This window comes from Camelina sativa, chromosome 5, assembly GCF_030686135.1.
Source record: "Camelina sativa cultivar CO46 ecotype springtype chromosome 5, ASM3068613v1".
NCBI classification, from domain to species: Eukaryota; Viridiplantae; Streptophyta; class Magnoliopsida; order Brassicales; family Brassicaceae; genus Camelina; species Camelina sativa.
The window spans coordinates 830635-848346 of NC_141884.1; the positions used below are offsets into that span (position 1 = coordinate 830635).

Below are 17712 nucleotides of genomic sequence, written 5' to 3' on the forward strand. Positions count from 1 at the left end.
CCAACTCTTTTCTACTTGAAATCTAGTTAGTTTTTGCCTTTAATTATGAAGCATCAACGACTGGCCTTTTTAGACATTATGAAGAAGTTGTGAGAAGTCACATATGTATCAATGTATGCTCTGTTTGGTAAAGACCTTTTTACAACTACTATCCCTTCTGCATAGTTTGTAACATTCCAATTATTACTGATACCAAAAAACATTAAAAAAAAAAAACATTCCAATTATGCAAACGTTAAAATCATATAGCAAAACGAAGTAGACTCGCCAAGAGCCCCAAACTCAAATAAAGTCACAAAACCACATTAAAGTCACAACTATGTTTCAAGTCATAGGTTACATACAAGTCAAAGGTTACAAGTAATCTTGCAGAGAACATGAGGGGTGTTGTAGGGTTTGCTTTTGTCACAGAGACGATACTCTCGCATGAACCAATTGCTATAGGCCATAGCAGATTTATCGTTCTTGTTCCTGAAGCAATATCTGAATCTCATAGTTGCCCCAATTATTTCACCCGACTCCTCAGACAGGACCGGGGATCTACCTTGGATGAGAATCCACGCTCCCTCACAATGAACTCCTTCTGCCTGGCGATATTTCCTATTCCGTTTCCCCAGGTAGAACCACTCGCGAGGGTTTAGGATAGGATCTGTTGGTTGCGGAAGCAGCCACGGCTCTCGTGTGTACAACTCCTCCTCCATGTTGTCTACGATAAATCGCGGGTTTGCAATTGCTTCCCCGTTTACCTTTGGTCGGAGATAACCTTCTATGATATCTTCGTCTGAAATACGACTTCTAACCTCCCCCTCGCTTACCATTGTCTGAAAAAAAGCTTGTCAGTGTAAAATTGATTAACTGCTCTCAGAATAAGAAGTTGATTAATTGTAAAAACGATTCTCTAAAAAGTTGTTTATTGATCGGATAATTTCTTTGCCCTAAGGTTTACATCAATTTATCCATTAATACTTATAATATCTCTTTAAAACTTAATATGGAAAAATTAACAATTTCCTTTAATTAAAAGTTAATAAGAAAAATTAACAATTTTCCTGGAAAAGATTATCGATCTGATCCGCTAACCCTAATATCACTTTAGATATGCCGACATTGCACTTGCACTATGGGTTAGACAAGGAATCATATTTGGGTTATTTATTAGTATTTTTGTATAAAAGCCCAAAACCTACTAATTTGAGTTCATCTGTGATGTGTAAAAAATACCGTTTTTTTCTTTCAAAAAGTGTATTTAGTATTTAATAGTAAGCTTTCTAAGGAAGTGAAATTATTAATTACCTTTTGATAGTCAAAAAGTGTGAAAGATAAAAAAGACTTCGTCTAAAATTGGGCACTTTAATTTATAATTAAAATTATTTGGATGTCTTGATAAATTGTTTGAGGAGTTATTTCAGCAAATAATCGAAGAATGTCAGGCCTACTAATAACGGACATAGTGCCATATCTCTGTCACTCTTAACCATTTGGACATTTGGTTCTCATAAAAAACACAATGACACAACACAAAATCAACTTCACAACATAATCGTTATTTTTTATTTTTAAGCAATACGTTCGTAACACGTAATAGACTTATAGTCTAAGCTAACATTCGACAGTTCAAGTTATCTTAATTCGATAAAACATGAGAGAGACATTCGAAAAAGAAACAAAAGCTTACGCAAAGCAACAACAACGATCTCATAAAATGCAACAAAGGAAGCCATTTATAAAACAAGAAAAAAACTCTCTCTATTATATTAACATGAAGAAAAACACAACATCAAATTTTCATCTGGAGGAAAAAGCTTCTCTTTCTCCCTCTCTCTCTGAAAATTTTATAGATCAATCATCATCTCTCTCAATCTACTATACTACTATCTATCAAGTTTTGGTTGAAAATTAGCAGGCACTTTGTTTTCCTTTGTTTATGTCGAACAAATTAAGTAGAAATCGACACTCATCCATTAGCCCGCAGCTACAGCATTAGCTCGAGGCTTTGTATCGAGCAGTTGATGCAGTTTGCTTGTAGAGTTAGAATCATTGTCTCCTTGGTTCTTGTTCTTGTCTCCAGCTCCTGAGTTTTTAATTCTTGACAACATATTCCCAGAGACTCTCTTCTCAGGTTCCGAGCATTTCAGTTTGTCCTGCAACCCCAAAAAGAACCGGCCACAATCAAGAATAAATGATACACGTTCATAAAGATCACTTGTAAGTTAAATAATGCTTACTTACCAACAAGGTTGCATTTGCTCCTCTTAGTTTATCAGATTTCTCATTAAGTTGGTTTAGTTCAGATCTTAATGCCATGTTTTCGGCTGTCAAGGCTTCAACTTTCTTAGCAAGTTCTTCGGTCTCAGCCTTCAAAACAAGGAAAGACAGACAGAAAGTTTATTAGCTTGTTCAATGTTTTGGTAAGAGTCACACCAAGAGAAAGAGAAACAATATCTAAAGAGCTCCACTGTTTCTTTCAATTAAACAGACCTGTTTCCTTAATCTTGACCTTCTAGCAGATTCTCTATTAGACTGTTTTCTTCGCTCCCGTTTCAGTTCTCTCTCGTTCTGTAGAGACAAAAGTGGATACTTCGTGAGTGAAATGGAGCAAATAAGCTCCAAAATCCGACAAGTGGAAGATCAAAATAAAGTCACAGGGTACCTGAAGCCAAGGTTCAGGAGGAACCATGGCTAAAGATTGTGACATGAAGGGGTTGAAATTTGCACTTACACCAGGAGAGACTACAGCTCCAGCTCCAGTTCCTTTAATAACTTTTATGCCGGTATCACCACTTGACAGAGAAGCAGAGTGAAGAGAGCTAGATTGAACCAATTGTTTCCCATCTGCCAAAAAAAGTAAATCCTGTTATATCGAACAATTACACTGCATCTAACTCTTTGGGACATGAAAAAGGCTAATAATACCTTTTGTTGGAGTTCCCTCTCGACTTCTTTTTAGTTTCGGTTCATCTGCCTGGTAACATGCATAATGGTTTAGACTTAAGACCATATCAGACTGAAGCTAAATATAGCCTGAGATCAAGAGAGCAGAAACATTACCCCAGTTGTATTCCCATCACTTCCATCACTTGACCCATCCGTTTCTGAGCTGTTCCGTGATCGTTTATGTTCATCTGCACCAGTTTCAGGATTTCCATTTCCTAGAGACATAGCAAGTCCATCAAACTCTTTCAGCTTCTTCATCAGTCCATTGTCTGTGTTCCCTGTAGATTTCGTAGGAGTGTCGATGCTCAACTGCGTCCCCGGCTGCCATTTAAAATGACCCTTGTTAAAACAACGAACAAAACCATTTCTCAAATCCTTGATGTAATCATACTAGCTACACCACTTACAGTTGTTAAAGGTGGAGCCTTTTGACCTTGAGGCAGTGCTCCCTATCCAAAGAAACTCAAGCCAGTCAGATAAACTAGAGGATTCAATTACAAGATGTTTGAGGAAGGAAGCGAGTTATATATATACCATGGGAATGCCAGGATGAGGGTAAACTCCTCCACCATGCTGGTAAACCGCTGCATAGGGTGATCCATACGGTGACATCATATGCTGAAGATTTCAAGACCAATGAATCGTCTTACTAATATTTACCATATTTGCACAAGATGATTCGTCTTTGTGTTGACTATATAATACTACCTGAGGATTCCACATGTAAGGAGGAGGAGGATGGCCAGATGCAGCCATAGCTGAGTTGTAATAAGGAGGCATTGCAACTCTTGGACCATAATATGCCTAGCAGCAAGTAACAAAACCCCCACATATTCATCGATCATGGTATTAATATTAACTGCTAGCTAGTACATAAACATAACTTGAGAATAATTATAAGAAAGACAAACCTGCATAGCTGCCCAATCAGGGTAGACATGAACATTTGTTTGATCCTAACAACAGTCAAGTCAACGCATAAGATATGAAGATAAACAAAGAACACTAATTTTGACTTAGGATCAAGAACAACATTGACTTGGGATTATGGTTTAACATACCGGTGGTGAAGATGTTTTGTTGTCTGATTTGGTCGGCTTTGGTTCCTCGCTATTATTTCCCATGGTTCTTTTTTCCCCACTCAAGAGAAGAATGACTCCTTCTGCAAAATCAAGGGATGATGATGTTGAGTGAGAAACAGAGAGAGAGAGAGAGACAGAGAAGGGTAGAAACGTAGTTCTCTCTCCCATCCCTATGTTCAGAACAACTTTGAGGAAGACAAAAGGAATCAACAAAGTGGTTACCAATGGACTATTCTACCCCTGAAACAATCACATGCACCAGAACCAAAAAATAAAAGCTCTGTTCTTCTCTCTGCTTTTGCTGTTTTTGTTCAATTTTAAAAACTCAAGATATTAATTAAACTCAACTAAATGCAAAAGTAAACGATCAAAAAAAGGCAAAATCTTTCACAAAACAAGGAAGACAAATGGATGATGATGGAGAAACCAAAACATAAACTTTTGGAGCAAAAGCAAACAATCTCTTAAGAAGCTATACAATACCTTAAAGAATCCGAAAGCTCTTTGAAGAAACGTAAGCTAGCAGAAGATGAAGCAGCTTAACAAAAAAAGACAGAAACCCAAATCGCGAATCCGAAACCTAAACAGCAATTAAACGCATTTTCATCTTTCTCTCTCTCTCTCTCTCTAACAAAACCAAACCAGAGAGCAAAAAAGACTTCAGTTTTTTTTTTGAGGGAGACGAGAAAAGAGAGAGAGAAAGAAAAAACGGAGCGCGAAGAAGATGAACACGTCATCAAACACGTGTCATGAGAATATATAACAGCGTAAACTACGGTTGTGTTTGATGAGTTGGCTCCTCGAGTTTAGTGCCAGCCATTTCCTTATGTCATCTCTACCCTACACGTGTTCGATTCTTAGTCGCTCTACGCATCTCTCATGTGACTTACGTGGTCCATCCGTTTCATCTCCCCTCCTTCGCAGTTATTATTTTTTTTACTACTGTATCATTTATTCTATTCTAGGCTATATATATTGACCATAGTGTGCAACATTAAAACTAGTTTTTGAGATGTATTAGAGAGATACATTTTACAACTAAAAGAATATAATTCCTTACGTCACAAAAATATCAATCATATGTTTTAAGTGACGCCATAATAAGAAAGTTGAAAAAAAAAGGAAGAAAAGGCCTTTGACTATTATTAGTAGAAGAAGGAAGCTCCTCTCCGACGCGGAGAGCACTTCTGAGTTGTGTCGACAAAACTCAAGATCTTGATCGTCCATTCTTCTTCACTACCGATTCGTATCTTCCAAAGGTGCCACGAGACGACCCACGTGTATGGCCACGTTTTTGCCATCATGGAAGCACTTATTTTCATATTTATTTTCCTTTATTATAATTATAATAAAAGGCCCACAAGCCCGACAACTGCTTGGAATCCAACGGCTGGGATAAATAAAAGATCCAACGGTTTGAAACAGAGCCACGCCAGTAAGAAGAGAGTAAAAAAGAGGCCCAACAAGGCTTTTTATTTTCGAGTTGGCTGGCGTAAAAGAGCTTCTATCCACGAAGAAGTGGTCCCTACTTTATAAAAATGCGACTCACATGGATGTATCTACGTGTCGATCACCGATTGGAATATTTAGAAAATATTGTCTGGCCTCTCTCTTTATGTATTTTTTAGACTAGTAGTATTATTATTTTGGACTTTTGGTGTACAGTATAGTTCACAGAGCATAATACTAGTAGTATTAAGGTTTTCGATGACGTAAGCGAATGTGTAAAAATCACGTCAGATTTAAATCTGGACCGTCGAGCTCGTTTTTAACGACGTTGAAGAATGATGATGCAGCTTCTACGCCGCCTCGAGCAAGAAATAAAAAACGTGTGTTATATAACTCGGAATCATCTGACGTGGCTATAAAATAGTACTAATTTATAGTGGGAAAAATAAATTAAAGGATTATTATTGTAATGTAATTGCTACGTGGGGACGAAAGTCAGAAAAGGAGATTTAAATCCAACGGCTCAAACGTGTCTCCCCGACAAAATGACGTGTCCGTCTGGTAAGCGGATAGTCTTCCTTACGCATTTTCTGTGGGCCCTCCATGTGACGAGGACTCGATTCCTCCTCTCTAACCTGATTTTCCCTAGTTACCCTTATGACTTCACACTAATTTCTCGACGTACCACTCACTCTGTAGCCTAGGCCTAGCCGCAATGTTTGAACTTTGAATTATCAAATTAAAAGCCTCATATGTGTGTTCACACTACGAACAATTTAATTAGCTTTATCTTTTCGACATCGTGAACGTAGTAGTCGGCCCAGAGCCCATATTAGAAGTCTAAACTCAATAGCTAAGCCCAATTTTATCTTGGACTACTTTTATAAAAAAAACATATGTAGTCGTCAACAAGAGTACATAGAAAAGTAAAAAATTCAAATCGAATTTACAGAGTGAGAGTGAGGTACTCTATAAACCTTACTTTTACTGATCCTTAAGCATATTATATAGAAAGACACTCGTGGTTAGAGCCTGCTACATAACGAGATATTACAACTTATATATGGAGATTGATATAAAGCGAGAGAGAGAGAGAGAGGGAGAACAGTCAGTGAAGCTCTGTGGAACGTTTAATGGTGAGCTCAGCTCTGAGATGGAGAATGCCATTGATGAAATGCGGACTGTCCTCTGCCATGAACGATATCCACGGAATTCCAAAGAGGTTCCTGTAACCAACCGCTTTCCCCCCTGTGAATGTGTAGTTCCCTTTGTATTTGCTTGTAAATTCATCTCCTGCTTTTTTCTCTCTAGCCGCAAATTCGTAGTCCACACCAAAACTCACAGCTCCTTTCTCTTGCATCCCGAGGAATAGCCCAAAGCAGTGGAACGAGCTTTGCTGGTCCATGTTACAGTGCGCAGACAGGAAGAACCCTTGACCTCCCAAGTGGAAGGCCTGAGAATAGACTCTTCCCGAAGGGAATAACCCTGCGCATTCCTCTCGTTTCAAGTCCAGATACACTACACATTGCGGGCGAGGAAGCTCAAACTCCACCACTTTTACGGGTCTGTATTTGTATGCCCTCTCTATGAAACGCCGGTTCATGGTGTCTGATCCTTCACCTGCTAGGATGCGTTGCCTGTGTGGGGCTTCAGCTTTGAAGAAGAGCGCTTCCAATACTTGCTTTGATGCTACTTCATGCTCAAAATCGCTGCACGTAAGTACCTTTTTCAGCTTTCGACACGTCATGTATGGGAAGCGGATGTAGAGCGCAAGACGTGAACCCAGAATCTCCCTACGGTCTTCCAATGAGCTATACTGTCCCCTTGCCCATTTTAAGACAAAATCATAAACAGCATCCTCAGAAGCAATTTGGAGATCATCGCTCGATAGTATTGCCTCGATTCCAGCCAATGGTAAGCCCATAACCTCATCATGAAACCTGTAAAAGATGGTGGTAACACATGAATACAAAAAATTATATAATTACTCAAGACTAAATGAATTTCAAAACCACTGGAGAGTCATACTTGGTAATATCCTTGTAACGGGAGGCAAGGAACTGCTTTGCTGCATCGGTTAGAGGCTGGACTGCTTCAGCCATTAAAACACTAGAGGGAAGCTCGAGATAGAGCAGGGCGGAATCAGGGGTCATGGGCATATTGCGCAGTAGTCTACTACAATACCTCATGCAGGACGCAACCTCAAACTTGTCGGCAGCCATAAGCACGTCTAATAAAGCAGGTGCTGTTGTGACACTTAGAGAGCTGCTATACATAAAGTTCAAAAGCTCCATCAAAGCACCTTCCTCTGCCATACAAATAATAAAACATAGCATAAGATATCAACATTGTGGACTCTCTTAAAGCTAATAACGCTTCATGGATACAAAATATCATATATACTAGTCAAAGCCAGCAACTGAGTTAATATACATAACGAGAAAAAAGAATCCCAAACCAATAAGAGGCCAACAGAGAGTTAGTAGAGAATTGAAGCCAATAAGACGAGAATGACAAATAAGCAGAAATGAACCAAAAAGCCTGACTAGAATTGTCATACCTTGTGCACTAATTCTAAGAGTAACATGTCTTTGTTCTGATTCCCTCATTCCATTAGAAAACAGCTACAACAACAGGGTAAAAAGAAAACAAGAAGCAAAAGGATAGCATTACAAAAAGAGCAAAACCATTGGATATAGAAGAAGAAGAAAATGAAACGTTAAGAAAAGTACCTTATAGAAAAAAGGGCTTTTAGCAGCCAAGATAGGAGAACTAATATGCAATTCTTTAACTGTAACAACAGTAGAACAGTCAATACCCCAGTTTGGCTCACTAGATGCATCGTCATCACCTACATACAAAAACCATATTCATAAACAAACCTATTAACGAAGATTATAAAAACATGACAAATCCTAACCCAATCCAAATCCAGTACCTGATAGGGCCTCTTCCACCATTGCCTCACCTTCATCGTCAAGATTATCACCACCACCAGGACAATCATCCATATCAGGTTGGTTGTTATCTGTTAAAATCTGCTCTTCCGCACATGCCACAATGTCTGAAACCGCAACTGAAAATGCAAAAACATTAAACCAAAATTCCAAAAGCCCTAAACCGAAGCAGAATCATTTCAACCGATACGTACCACCATTGTCTTTCTTGTTATCCTCTCTTCTCCGTTTACGATGACGAGCCCAATCGGCAATACTCGTACAGCCTTCAACATCAGACCTAGAATCGGAAGGACCACCCAAGATCTCGATCCGGAGCAAACGGTCGGAGAAGTTACTGTCATTGAAAGCGAAACCAAAATCACCTTCGGAAGACGAACCATGGCGAGAGAAATTTGAATCCATCTCGGTCTTAGGGTCGAATAGATCGGTGTTATTGGAACCTCTCATCATCCTCCTTTTCGAAAAAAAACCCTCTTCTCCGTCTTCTCTCCGGCGAGAACCAGGAAAAAACAAAAACAAAAATCAAAATAAAAAGAAAGGGTCGAATTCGAAAAGGATTTGATTTTTTTTTTGTTTGAGGAACGAAATAACTAAGAAACCCTAAAAAAGTCTCTCTCTTTTTTTTTTTTTGTTGAAGTCCAGAAAAGAAAGGACAAGAGAAGAGCTGGTCGACGTTGAACGGTTATTGTTACAAGTCGGTGACGGATAAATTTAATGAAATGGCTAATTAAAGACAAAAGTGGTTCCTTTCAAATTTTTTTTATATCGGTTAGTTACAAATTTAGTTAACCGGTTCAGTCTTTTGATTTGTAATAAACATTTTGGTTCTTTCCCGGTATTATGCCTAATTCGCATCGGTACGATTTTAATTTTGACTTGCAGCAGATTTGTTGGTTCAATTTAAAATAGCTTTTAGAAATCAGTTTAGTATTTTTGGGGGAGATTTAGATAGAAGTTACTTAATTAGAAGAGGAAAAAAGGGTTTTTATTTATGTTGGTCTTTGGTCATCATATGCAAATTTGGGATTTGTTATTCGTTGGAAAGCGTCAAATTTGGTTAAGAAGACAACTCTCGTTCAACAAACAGCGCAATGCCTTATGTCGTTAATTAATTAGTTCAGCGTTTTAAAGACTTTGTTAATTATGGTTTGACCGGGTGAAGCTTGGCGATTTATCTAAAAATCTCTAAAATGATGAATATAGAGATGTATTGGACTATATATATTGTGACTAGATAGATAATTTGATAGTGATATTATTTAATTAATGTAACAACTACAATCAAACCAGCTATTATTTATATATAAAAAACCGACTATAAGATAATATATCCTCAAACCAAACGATCGAACTAATTTCAATCTGATCGAACTTAAACTCACTTTTCTATTTAATACTGATGACACATTTTTTAATCCCCTTTTTATTAAAAGGGAAGTACACAACTTCAAATTGGTAGACCATATAATATTAATGTAGGTTATAACTAAGATTAATTAGTTGATAGGTTATATGGATTATGATCTTTTTAAAATGGATATTCTAAATAATATAATAAAATCTCAAAGAATATTTAACTAACCATATATAGACAAAAAATCTCAAAAATCTATAACTCTTCCATATATTACAATAACGGGTCAAAATTTGAATATTTAAATTCATTTCATATATTTTTTTTGTTGAATTGTATAGTTTTATATACTATAATAAACTTTTTAATAATTTAATTTGGAATCATTAAAAATAGTTTAATTTGATATTATTAAGAATATCATAAATATATGATAGATCAAAAAGTTAAAAAATTACAAACACTCTAATTTGATTTGTTATAGCACGAGTCAATAATATATCACTATAATATGAAAAAAAATTCAAGAAATATGATTTTTTACTAGAGCACGGGTTAAAATTTCAAAAATATGATTTGTCGGATTAAATTTAAGTTTGAAATAATGTTGTTTGGTAGATTTTCTCGGTCACGATAATTTTGACAAAGATATGATACATATTTGGTCCTAAAATAAATATGCGCTATACTATAGGTTAAATCATAGAATAACAATCAAAATACAATATATAATTTTAAACACTAAACTAATCAAATAAAATTAACAAACAAAAATTAATTTTTTATCACTCAACTTAATCCGGGTTATACCGCGGGTCAAAATATAGATATAGTAGAATATATCTTACAAAATAGATGTTATTTTCATAAGTCATATTCAATATATGATTTCATGCCATAGTACTCCATCAAAAAAAACATTTCAAAACAAATAAAATATTCACATATACGATTTTTTAAACAAAAAGAAGAAATTTAAATCCGTGCTCTAGCACGGGTCAAATTCTAGTTACACTTATGAAAGAATTAAATGTCGGTTGACTGGAAAAAAAAGGAAGTCCATTTTAATTAGAAAATCGATACATAAACGTGTATTTTAGCTTTTAGACAAACCCAACCAGAAATGGTTATTTTCACCAAAAATTGTTAGAGATATTGAAACACAACTAAAATTTTATTCTTAACAACAATCACAGGACTTTATAATAATACTACGTAGTATTAATACTATATAACAATCACAGGACGTAGATGTATCGTAAACAAGATACATACATTGTCAATTATGATTATTAATTCTATCGTGATCCCATCGATACAACTATAATAAACAGCATTCATAGTCTCATATTTTCATAAATGGCTAACGACATCTTCTCATACTACTAAACATCATTAATATCGTCGATATATAGTTCGATGATCTAAGCATATTCAACCACAAACACCTGCAGGTTAAACTGAAAGAAAAAAATCATTAGACAGAAAAAAACCAAGTTAGAGACCAAAACAGGAAAAAAAACACCAAGTTAGAGAAACATTTTTCAAGCACATATCCCACTTAAACAGAAGGAGAAAAGGCTAATTAAAAAGAAGAAGAAAAGGAGCTCCCTTCAATCCAAACGGAGAGAAGAGAAGGATATATATGTAGAGAAAACGAGAAAAATCTAAGAGCTCATGCAATCCCCTTGAAGGGCGTTTACTTCAGGCTGTTGTTAACCTTCACACTCTCTTGAGGAATCCATGAACACTTAGATTCTGCTTTTTAGTTCCTTAAAATTCTTGTCCTCTTCGTTTTGGACGAACGGAGCTCCTTTTCTTACACTTGAAAAAACAAGTGTTCCAAAAAGAATTTTGACATCTTTAATTTTACTATACAACGAACCATAAAAAATATATCGAAAGAGTTCCTACATAGAATATGTATGGTGATGGTTTGAGATGATAATGTGAAGGAAACATATTGTACAAAGTGGTTTTATAGATGAAAAACATAAACCCTAGTCTATGATCCTTTGGAAGATTATGGAACAAGTGTTTATAAAAAAATGGAAAAGTATAGAAGAAAAAATGGCAGCAAATCCTATTGTCATTAATTAGAGATTGAACATAATCTTGTTGACTAGATTCTCTTTTAAAGAGGGGGATACGGTTAGTGTGTAACGTTATTTGATATAACTAGCAAATAAAATACATCATTAGTCGTAATTGTTATACACAGTTTCTTTGCATTAGGACTACATATAAATAAATAACCCGAACAGTACTTTTGTAGTTGAAGGTTTTGAAGCACACAAATTGAAGAGAATCTCATAAAGGCATCATAAAGGTAGATAAAGTTTGGTCAAAACTCAAAAGGCTATTACCGACATATCTTTGACTTCTCTTCATTTTTTAGATGACTAAAACAACTTTGAACTAATTTGGTTTTGTCTATTTACGTTAGATTTATATTTCCAATTACAAATGACAAAAATAGTTGACCGGCATTGTGTTCGTTGCTACCTAATTTGTTTAGATTTTTATAGCATGAAAAAATATACAAATTTATACTATAGTTAACGGTTAACTAGAGGGAGTAGAGAGAGATATAAAGATCTCAATGTAAACAATTACTAACAAACATTGACCGCAACTAAATAATTACTCCAACATGAGAGAGAACTATCTAATTGGCTCATGCTTGAACCGGATCACTCGGACTCAACTCTGGTTTCAAAGAAGAACGTAAACGTCGACTCTCTACACGAGCTTCCATCAGCTTATCCTTGAGAGTACGATGATTATCTTCTCTCATCGCTGCATTCACATTCCTCTGAAGAATCTTCGAGAAAGTTCTAGACTTTTCTCGACGACTCTCATGATCATCAACGTTACTTGGACTACTCTCTGGATGAATCTTATCTCCTTCCGAAGACATAGACAGATTAAGAAGTCGGCTTGAACTCTTCTTAAGCTGCAATTTGTTATCTCTTCTTGTTCGCTTTTCTAGCCCTTCTTCTAGTTCCTTTAAGCAAACCCTTTGATGCATCGAAACTGAATCATCTGGTTTTGCTCTCAAGAAACCACTTCCTTTACTTGAATGTGATCTACTCTTCTCATTAGGTCGCAAATATGTTTCAACGTCTTTATCATCTTCCTCTAGCTTCATTTGTAATCTCTGGTCATTCCACACTTCAGCAATCTGCACAATTACTTTATCAGTCACTGGTGACTTGTTCCCAATCCTTCTCACCTTATCTTCATAATCTTTAACTGCTTTTGCAAACTCATCGCAGAGATTTTCCACAAGAACACGTTCCTGTCTCTCTTTCTCAAGATCTTTCAATGCATTTGATAAACAATGCTTCGCTTCACAAAGCTCTCGTGTTAGCTTCCTATGCAAAGTCTCTGACTGCTTTCTGAATTTTCTTTCATCATCTAAGTCCTTCTTCATCCATAGAAACACATCTTTGACCTCTTCTTCTTCCATTTTCTTCCTATCACCTTGCTTTTCTCGTTGTTGTATACCTCTTTGATCCCATCGATACGAGTATAGTAATAAACACCATTCATATCATATTTTGATAAATGGACCACGACATCTTCAGATGATCTTCTCATACTACTAAACAGCATTTATACCGCTTCGATAGTTCCAAAAAGAGTTTTGACATCTTTAATTTTAGTATATAACGAACCAAAAAAATATCGAAAGAGTTCATACAAATAATATGTATGGTGATGGTTAGTGATGATAATGTGAAGGAAATATATTGTACAAAGTGGTTTTATAGATGAAAAAGCATAAACACTAGTCTATGATCCTTTGGAAAATTATTGAAAGTGTTTATAAAAAAATGGAAAAGTATAGAAAAAAAAATGACAGCAAATCCTATTGTCATTACTTAGAGATTGAACATAATCTTGTTGACTAGATTCTCTTTTAGAGAGTGGAATAAGTTATTAAAATTCAAAAACAATCAAATCAAATCCGACAAAAAAGTTCTAAGCATAGAAAGAAAAAAGGTCTAAGGACGGCGTGGAAGTTGCCTCCAAACCAAGACTGATGCAACCAAACCCTTCTTAATCTGCAGAGGTGTGAGAATCAGCTGGGCCTCTTCTTCATCCACGATTTCCAAATCAGTGGAAAATTCAACAAATCAGCAAGCCACTGTATCGGAGAAATAATCCTGAACAACTGAATTTTTTTAAAAAATCAACAATTAATAAATAAAAGATTAATAATCGGAAAATCATCAATTGATGGAACAAAAACTCACATCATCAACCGCATGAGGCAAATGCGAATGCTTTTTAAATTCAGTCTGTTCAAGGGAGCATTAGTATGCACCAAATATGTATTTTGGATGCCAAACTTATTTGTCGCGATGTTAAATGATGAGATAAGTGAGAGTCATTTTAAACATGATATGACATATTGAATGCTAATATTGTCAGCTATTAGTTCAAACTTCAAACTGATTTAAGTCATAAATAACATCAATATACATATTTAACACTAATATTACTAACTTACAATATTAGTTTAACACTTAGCAAACAGTCAATTTTAATCAAAATGATAAAGTCAGAGAAATACTAAAATAGATTTCACAAATTTCTTTGACAAAAAAAAAGATTCACATATTTGTAAAATCATGGATTTTGCATAACAAATCAATGTAAATACGAAAAATAATTTGAATGTTCATATATTCTTTAATTATTTACATTGTGTTGTACCCCTAAAAATATAATACAAATTGTAGTTTTAGCAACATTAATTTATATGTCAATGTATATGTTAGTTTGAGGATCAAGTAGAATATCAGGAAATTTGATTACATACATAAGAGAAAGAAATAAAAAAAATGTAAGTCTAAACACTTAATTAGCCGCCGTTTTGAGTATACGGTTAGTGTGTAACGTTATTTGATAATATAACTAGCAAATAAAATAAATCATTAGTTGCAATTCTCGTAATTATAAGTAACCGGTACATTTTTGTAGATGAAGGTTTTGAATCACACAAATTGAAGATAATCTCATAAAGGCAGAAAGAGTTTGGTCAAAACTCAAAAGGCTATTACCGACATATGTTTGACTTCTCTTCATCTTTCAGATGACTAAAAATAACTTTGAACTAATTGGTTTTGTCTATTTACGTTAGATTTATATTTCCAATTACAAATGACAAAAATAGTTGACCGGCATTGTGTTCGTTGCTATCTAGTAGTAATATTTAATAGATTACTTACAGTATTTATTTAGATTTTACTGCATGATCTAATGCCATACTATCATGTAAAAAATATACAAATTTATATAGTTAACGGTTAACTAGAGGAGTAGAGTAATATAAAGATAAATGTAAACAATTAACAAACATTGACCGCAACTAAATTAATTACTCCAACATGAGACATGGACTATCTAATTGGCTCATGCTTGAACCGGATCACTCGGATGACTCAACTCTGGTTTCAAAGAAGAACGTAAACGTCGACTCTCTACACGAGCTTCCATCAGCTTATCCTTGAGAGTACGATGATTATCTTCTCTCATCGCTGCATTCACATTCCTCTGAAGAATCTTCGAGAAAGTTCTAGACTTTTCTCGACGACTCTCATGATCATCAACGTTACTTGGACTACTCTCTGGATGAATCTTATCTCCTTCCGAAGACATAGACAGATTAAGAAGTCGGCTTGAACTCTTCTTAAGCTGCAATTTGTTATCTCTTCTTGTTCGCTTTTCTAGTCCTTCTTCGAGTTCCTTCAAGCAAACCCTTTGATGCATTGAAACCGAATCATCTGGTTTTGCTCTCAAGAAACCACTTCCTTTACTTGAATGTGATCTACTCTTCTCCTTAGGTCGCATATATGTTTCAACGTCTTTATCATCTTCCTCCAGCTTCATTTGTAATCTCTGATCATTCCACACTTCTGCAATCTGCACAATTACTTTATCACTCACCGGTGACTTGTTCCCAATCCTTCTCACCTTATCTTCATAGTCTTTAACTGCTTTTGCAAACTCATCGCAGAGATTTTCCACAAGAACACGTTCCTGTCTCTCTTTCTCAAGATCTTTCAATGCATTTGATAAACAATGCTTCGCTTCACAAAGCTCTCGTGTTAGCTTCCGATGCAAAGTCTCTGACTGCTTTCTGAATTTTCTCTCATCATCTAAGTCCTTCTTCATCGATCGAAACACATCTTTCACCTCTTCTTCTTCTTTCTTCCTCCCTAACCTATCGCTTAGCTTTTCTCGTTGTTTTACCTCCTTAATCTCGGCTCTACATTCATCCAACTCCATCTTTAGAGCTCTAACCAAAGACATATTAGCAGTATTCTGTTCCTCGAGACTCCATATCCGGTTTAACACCTTGAGAAGCTTTGTAGATGAACCCAAACCATAGCTCGCAGACTTAACCACCGAAGAACCAGTCTGACTAAACGCTGGTTTAGGCACCACAACCTACAAACACATTAAAGCCAAGACACACACACATCCAGCTCAAAAACAAGAAAATTGCAAAAAAGTGATTTCCTCAATTACATTTAGAGTGAACAAAAGAGCAAAAGCATTGATTTTTTGTCACCTCGAATGAACTGCTGCTGCTGCAACTTGCAGGAGAGGTTGGTTGCAACAGATGGCCATTTCTACGGACCAGTCTATGATCATCAGTTGCTACAATTTGCCTCCTCAGACTACCTCTGCTCGGTGGCTGCAAATTCAAAACTCAGTATATAAAAAAGGTTCCTTTCTTCCACACATAACGTTTCAATCCAAGGGAAACCAACTTAACGACCATGAGATTTGGCATAGTTCGATAAATTTTTACTCATAAAGAACAACACTTTGAGAGGAATGAGAACTTAGCAGTTAGATATACTCAAGACGCACCATAAAGATCATAACTTTACGACCTAAACACACAAGAAGACCAGACTAAAACCCTACATAAACCCAAATTGTTCACCTGATGATCGTGAAGCTGTCTACCGGAAGGTGATTCCACATCTGAATCCCGTCGTCGACACCGTCGCAACCCAATTCTTTGCCTGAATTGTTCAGTTTCCCACAAATCGGCGCACAGTTTCCTGACGGAAGCCTCTGGATTCGCCAAAAACTCCTTCGTCTCGAACACGGCGGAGGAAGCTCCGACTCGCGGTGGCGGCGGCGAAAACTCGAGCCGCCACGTGGGTGGAGGAGTAGAAGGACCAGCTCTTCTACTAAAGCCCGTAAAACTTCGTCTAAGCTTTGGCTCCATTTCTCCTTCTTCGCATTCTCTCTCCATTTCTCTTACTTTGGCTCTGTTTCTCTTACTTTGGCTCTGTTTCTCTTTCTCTCAGACCCTTTTCAACTGTAGAAGATTGGCTCTGTTTTTTTTTGTTGTTTTTGTGTGACTAAAGGAGTCTACAGACAGTTGTGTGTCGACTCTCCTCGAGTCGTCTCTCTCTGTTTTTTCTATCTTCTTTTCCTTAAATATTCTCTCAGATCACACTCTATCTATGGCTTTATCCTTAAAATTGTCGATCTTTCTTTATCATTTATACCCAAAACCTCAAAAACGTGATTTAGTACTAAGCATGATTGTAATTCATACTAAATATATAATGTACTTTTTCTTTCTTTTGATATTGTAAAATAATAGTAACACAATATCCAAAGCCTACTATTACACACACTCTGCCCCGACAAAGATTACGAGTTCACTCTGACTTTTTCTTCTTCCCAACAAAGCCATAGATTTTTATTTACTGCAAGGGGAAATATATCTCATACACTTCAGAGTTCAGAGTCAGAGAGACAGAGGATGCGTGTGAATTACTATATAAATATGTGAACATCTCTTTTTCACCTTTTACAAGTTTCCTTTTTCTCCGATTGATGTTTTCCAACTTGTCTATTTGCATCTCAATAGTTCGTATACTGCGGTAAAAAA

At 36.0% G+C, this 17712-nt stretch overlaps 5 protein-coding genes across 7 annotated transcripts; all 5 read right to left on the bottom strand.

The window, feature by feature from the left end:
* Window positions 1-204: 204 nt before the first annotated feature.
* LOC104788742 (NAC domain-containing protein 96) lies at window positions 205-1135 on the bottom strand. The gene has a single exon (XM_010514524.2). It carries the CDS (start codon window positions 816-818, stop codon window positions 348-350), a length of 471 nt encoding a protein of 156 aa, XP_010512826.1. The 5' UTR covers window positions 819-1135; the 3' UTR covers window positions 205-347.
* A 585-nt stretch (window positions 1136-1720) lies between these two features.
* LOC104784689 (G-box-binding factor 3) lies at window positions 1721-5218 on the bottom strand. 2 transcript variants are annotated; one of them, XM_010509744.3, is made up of 12 exons: window positions 4500-5218; window positions 3996-4096; window positions 3846-3890; window positions 3643-3738; window positions 3469-3552; window positions 3342-3383; window positions 3049-3255; window positions 2914-2962; window positions 2720-2832; window positions 2479-2556; window positions 2230-2355; window positions 1721-2141 (listed from the first exon to the last, which is right to left on the bottom strand). In XM_010509744.3, exons 2-12 carry the CDS (start codon window positions 4056-4058, stop codon window positions 1962-1964), a joined length of 1083 nt encoding a protein of 360 aa, XP_010508046.1. In that variant the 5' UTR covers window positions 4059-4096; window positions 4500-5218; the 3' UTR covers window positions 1721-1961. The 2 variants fall into 2 exon arrangements, with proteins under 2 accessions (XP_010508046.1, XP_010508044.1); XM_010509742.3 differs by having other exon boundaries at window positions 2651-2832; window positions 4500-4816.
* A 1097-nt stretch (window positions 5219-6315) lies between these two features.
* LOC104784690 (BTB/POZ domain-containing protein At2g46260) lies at window positions 6316-9166 on the bottom strand. Of its 2 annotated transcripts, none has more exons than XM_010509745.3 (6): window positions 8617-9166; window positions 8404-8541; window positions 8198-8316; window positions 8026-8089; window positions 7494-7773; window positions 6316-7405 (listed from the first exon to the last, which is right to left on the bottom strand). In XM_010509745.3, the coding sequence occupies exons 1-6, from the start codon at window positions 8873-8875 to the stop codon at window positions 6574-6576; spliced, it is 1692 nt and encodes a 563-aa protein (XP_010508047.1). In that variant the 5' UTR covers window positions 8876-9166; the 3' UTR covers window positions 6316-6573. The 2 variants fall into 2 exon arrangements, with proteins under 2 accessions (XP_010508047.1, XP_019101154.1); XM_019245609.2 differs by having other exon boundaries at window positions 8404-8529; window positions 8617-9150.
* Window positions 9167-12404: 3238 nt separating this feature from the next.
* LOC104788743 (uncharacterized) lies at window positions 12405-13397 on the bottom strand. The gene has a single exon (XM_010514525.2). The coding sequence runs from the start codon at window positions 13249-13251 to the stop codon at window positions 12457-12459; it is 795 nt and encodes a 264-aa protein (XP_010512827.2). The 5' UTR covers window positions 13252-13397; the 3' UTR covers window positions 12405-12456.
* Window positions 13398-15023: 1626 nt separating this feature from the next.
* LOC104784691 (uncharacterized) lies at window positions 15024-17570 on the bottom strand. Its single transcript, XM_010509746.3, has 3 exons — window positions 16747-17570; window positions 16366-16491; window positions 15024-16241 (listed from the first exon to the last, which is right to left on the bottom strand). The coding sequence occupies exons 1-3, from the start codon at window positions 17062-17064 to the stop codon at window positions 15204-15206; spliced, it is 1482 nt and encodes a 493-aa protein (XP_010508048.1). The 5' UTR covers window positions 17065-17570; the 3' UTR covers window positions 15024-15203.
* Window positions 17571-17712: the final 142 nt, after the last annotated feature.

Coding starts and splice junctions, on each gene's coding strand:
- LOC104788742 (XM_010514524.2), bottom strand. CDS start 818: ATGGTAAGCGAGGGGGAGGTTAGAAGTCGTATTTCAGACGAAGATATC.
- LOC104784689 (XM_010509742.3), bottom strand. CDS start 4,058: ATGGGAAATAATAGCGAGGAACCAAAGCCGACCAAATCAGACAACAAA. Junction 3,739..3,845: donor CTGATTGGGCAGCTATGCAG/GTTTGTCTTTCT, acceptor ACTTGCTGCTAG/GCATATTATGGTCCAAGAGT. Junction 3,256..3,341: donor AGGCTCCACCTTTAACAACT/GTAAGTGGTGTA, acceptor TTTAAATGGCAG/CCGGGGACGCAGTTGAGCAT.
- LOC104784690 (XM_010509745.3), bottom strand. CDS start 8,875: ATGATGAGAGGTTCCAATAACACCGATCTATTCGACCCTAAGACCGAG. Junction 8,317..8,403: donor GGTGGAAGAGGCCCTATCAG/GTACTGGATTTG, acceptor TTTTGTATGTAG/GTGATGACGATGCATCTAGT. Junction 7,406..7,493: donor CGTTACAAGGATATTACCAA/GTATGACTCTCC, acceptor CATCTTTTACAG/GTTTCATGATGAGGTTATGG.
- LOC104788743 (XM_010514525.2), bottom strand. CDS start 13,251: ATGGAAGAAGAAGAGGTCAAAGATGTGTTTCTATGGATGAAGAAGGAC.
- LOC104784691 (XM_010509746.3), bottom strand. CDS start 17,064: ATGGAGAGAGAATGCGAAGAAGGAGAAATGGAGCCAAAGCTTAGACGA. Junction 16,492..16,746: donor GACAGCTTCACGATCATCAG/GTGAACAATTTG, acceptor TTGAATTTGCAG/CCACCGAGCAGAGGTAGTCT. Junction 16,242..16,365: donor GCAGCAGCAGTTCATTCGAG/GTGACAAAAAAT, acceptor ATGTGTTTGTAG/GTTGTGGTGCCTAAACCAGC.